The sequence below is a fragment of the Trichechus manatus genome, unplaced genomic scaffold, assembly GCF_000243295.1.
Source record: "Trichechus manatus latirostris isolate Lorelei unplaced genomic scaffold, TriManLat1.0 scaffold00057, whole genome shotgun sequence".
Classification (NCBI taxonomy): domain Eukaryota; kingdom Metazoa; phylum Chordata; class Mammalia; order Sirenia; family Trichechidae; genus Trichechus; species Trichechus manatus.
In genome coordinates this window covers 14,358,286-14,360,531 of record NW_004443993.1, presented here as the reverse complement: position 1 = coordinate 14,360,531, position 2,246 = coordinate 14,358,286, and the positions used below count along the sequence as shown (strand labels likewise).

At 65.5% G+C, this 2,246-nt stretch overlaps 1 protein-coding gene across 1 annotated transcript in view; it reads right to left on the bottom strand.

The window, feature by feature from the left end:
* Positions 1–3: 3 nt before the first annotated feature.
* REXO1 (RNA exonuclease 1 homolog) overlaps positions 4–2,246 on the bottom strand; it is a 36,767-nt gene continuing 34,524 nt past the window's right edge. Inside the window, exons 12-16 of the mRNA XM_004378506.2 lie at positions 2,081–2,191; positions 959–1,074; positions 663–801; positions 303–423; positions 4–92 (exon numbers count right to left, since the gene is read on the bottom strand). Coding sequence (XP_004378563.1) covers positions 4–92; positions 303–423; positions 663–801; positions 959–1,074; positions 2,081–2,191 — 576 coding nt within the window. The remainder of the gene's footprint in view (positions 93–302; positions 424–662; positions 802–958; positions 1,075–2,080; positions 2,192–2,246) is intronic.

The window sequence follows — 2,246 nt, the reverse complement described above, 5'->3', positions numbered from 1 at the left end:
GGATCATCGCTTGGTCTTGGCGTCTTCTCGGATCTTCCAGATCATCAGGTGCATGCAGGCACTGGCGTCTTCGCTGGAGCTGTGCCCGTCCACTGCAGGGACACGGGGGTGGGGGGGTGTCACTGGCCGCCAGGGCTCCTGAGGCCCCCAATGGGCAGAAGAGGCGAAGCGAGCTGGGTGAGGTGGGGCAGGGTGGGACGGGGCAGGACGAGCAGGGTGGAGTGAGGCAAAAGGGCGGAGTGGGACAGGGTGGGGTGGGCGAGGCCAGCCGAGTGGGGCAGACGCGGCAGGTGGGCGCTCACCGTTATCCTGGATGATCTGTCTGAGGTAGTCAGCCATGAGGTTCCGCAGGGAACGCTTGTAGGGGAGGCCCAGGCGGTGCGGGAACAGCACGGCCGTGTCCACCACCGTGCTGTGGATGATCTGCGGGCGGGCAGGCGGGGGGCAGGCTGTCCGGATGGTGGCACGGCCTGGCCCCTCCCCCTCCCAGATCCCACAGCGGCTCTGTGGGGCCCAGGTGTGGGGCCCAGGTGTGGGGCCCAGGAGGGACACACCGCGGTGAGGCCGGGGGACACAGCCTGACCAGGAGAGGACGCAGTGTGCCCGCAGGATCCCTGAGGCTGCAGCTACTGCTCCCCGTCCGCCCCGCCCCCTCCCCTTACCTTCAGGGCCAGCAGGTCGCTCTCCAGGCTGTGCCCGATGAGGATGGTGTCGGCACTGAGCATGCTGAGCAGGACGGCCTGCACGTCCCGCAGCGTGATGCTCGTGTCGGCCAGGTCGGCCTCGGTCACCCCGGAGAACCTGGAGGGGAGCGGCACGTGGGGCTGGAGCCTGTGGGATCATGGCAGGGCCCCACGCGGGAGCCCCAGTGCAGGAGCCGTGGGGTGGGCCCGGCGTGGGAAGGCAGGGCCGGCGGGGCGGGGGGCGGGGGGTCTGGGGGAGCGGGGGGCCAGCGCACCTGGTGTTGTAGTCGACGATCTCGTTGTCGGGTTTGACGAAGGTGTCGTAGACCACCTGCATGTCCGTGTCCACCACCGTGACGCGCGTCAGTTCCAGGCCATACGTGGTGTAGGACTGCGGCCGGCCACAAGAGGGATGGAAGCAGGTCAGGTCCCGCCGCTCGGGGCAGCCGGGGGGAGCCGACCTCAGCCGTGCTGGGCTGGCCGTCCCCTGCCAGCTCCTGAGAACTGACCGTGTGCCCGCCCTTGAGCTTGCAGGAGGGCCTCCCTTGGGAATGGACCTTCCGCCCCTCACTAGCACCACACACCCACAACGCCCCGAGTTTCGGTTCACGACAAAGCCGCTAATGCTGCCAAAAGCCCTGCGGGGGCTTCTTAGGAGGTGCAGGGTGGGGTTGGACCCCAGGGACGTCCTCCCCGGAGGCAGTGTTCCTCTCCCTGCACCCCACCGCCCCCGAGTGCGAAGGGGCCCTGCTGGACACGCAGGTTCTGCTAACCTGCTCTCGGTCTGTAAACTGTGCGTGGCATTTGTTAGAGAAGCAAAACCCTACACCAACAGAGAAGCACCTGCTCACCAGCCGGAAAACAGCCTTTCCGGGCAGACACCGGCCGTGCTGTGTAACAGGCTCGGGGCTGAACTACACACATCCCCCCGTGAAGAGGGCAGACACTGGCCGTGCTGTGTAACAGGCTCAGGGCTGAACTACACACATCGCCCCACGAAGAGGGCAGACACTGGCCGTGCTGTGTAACAGGCTCGGGGCTGAACTACACACGTCCCCCCACAAAGAGGGCAGACACTGGTCGTGCTGTGTAACAGGCTCGGGGCTGAACTACACACGTCCCCCCACAAAGAGGGCAAACACTGGCCTCTCGTTCACAGCTCTTCATCTGCTCTTTATCCTAAAACCTGCAGTGGCTCCAGCCTCAGGTGGAATTGCTGTGGCAGCCCCGCAGAGCAGCAAGATGCCTCCAACCCATGGGGGCCACAGGCACTTAATTTGCTTGTCTTGTCACTTACCAGGGGACGCGGGACTGGCAGGCTGGGGCCCAAGGAGGGGCTCCCGAGGCCAAGCCCTCCCTGGATTGCCAGGGGGAGCTCTGAGACCACAGGGACTCACCATCTCACAGTCGAGAGCGTAGACCCCCGGGTGAGTGTCTTCCGGGTGCTCTTTTTCAAAGGTCTTCACGAACCCTTCAAGGTTTTCCTTCCGACCGTCCTGCACGTGTTGCTGGGGGTGGGGGGACGTGGAGAACACAGTAAGGGGCGAGGTGAGACGGAGAAGA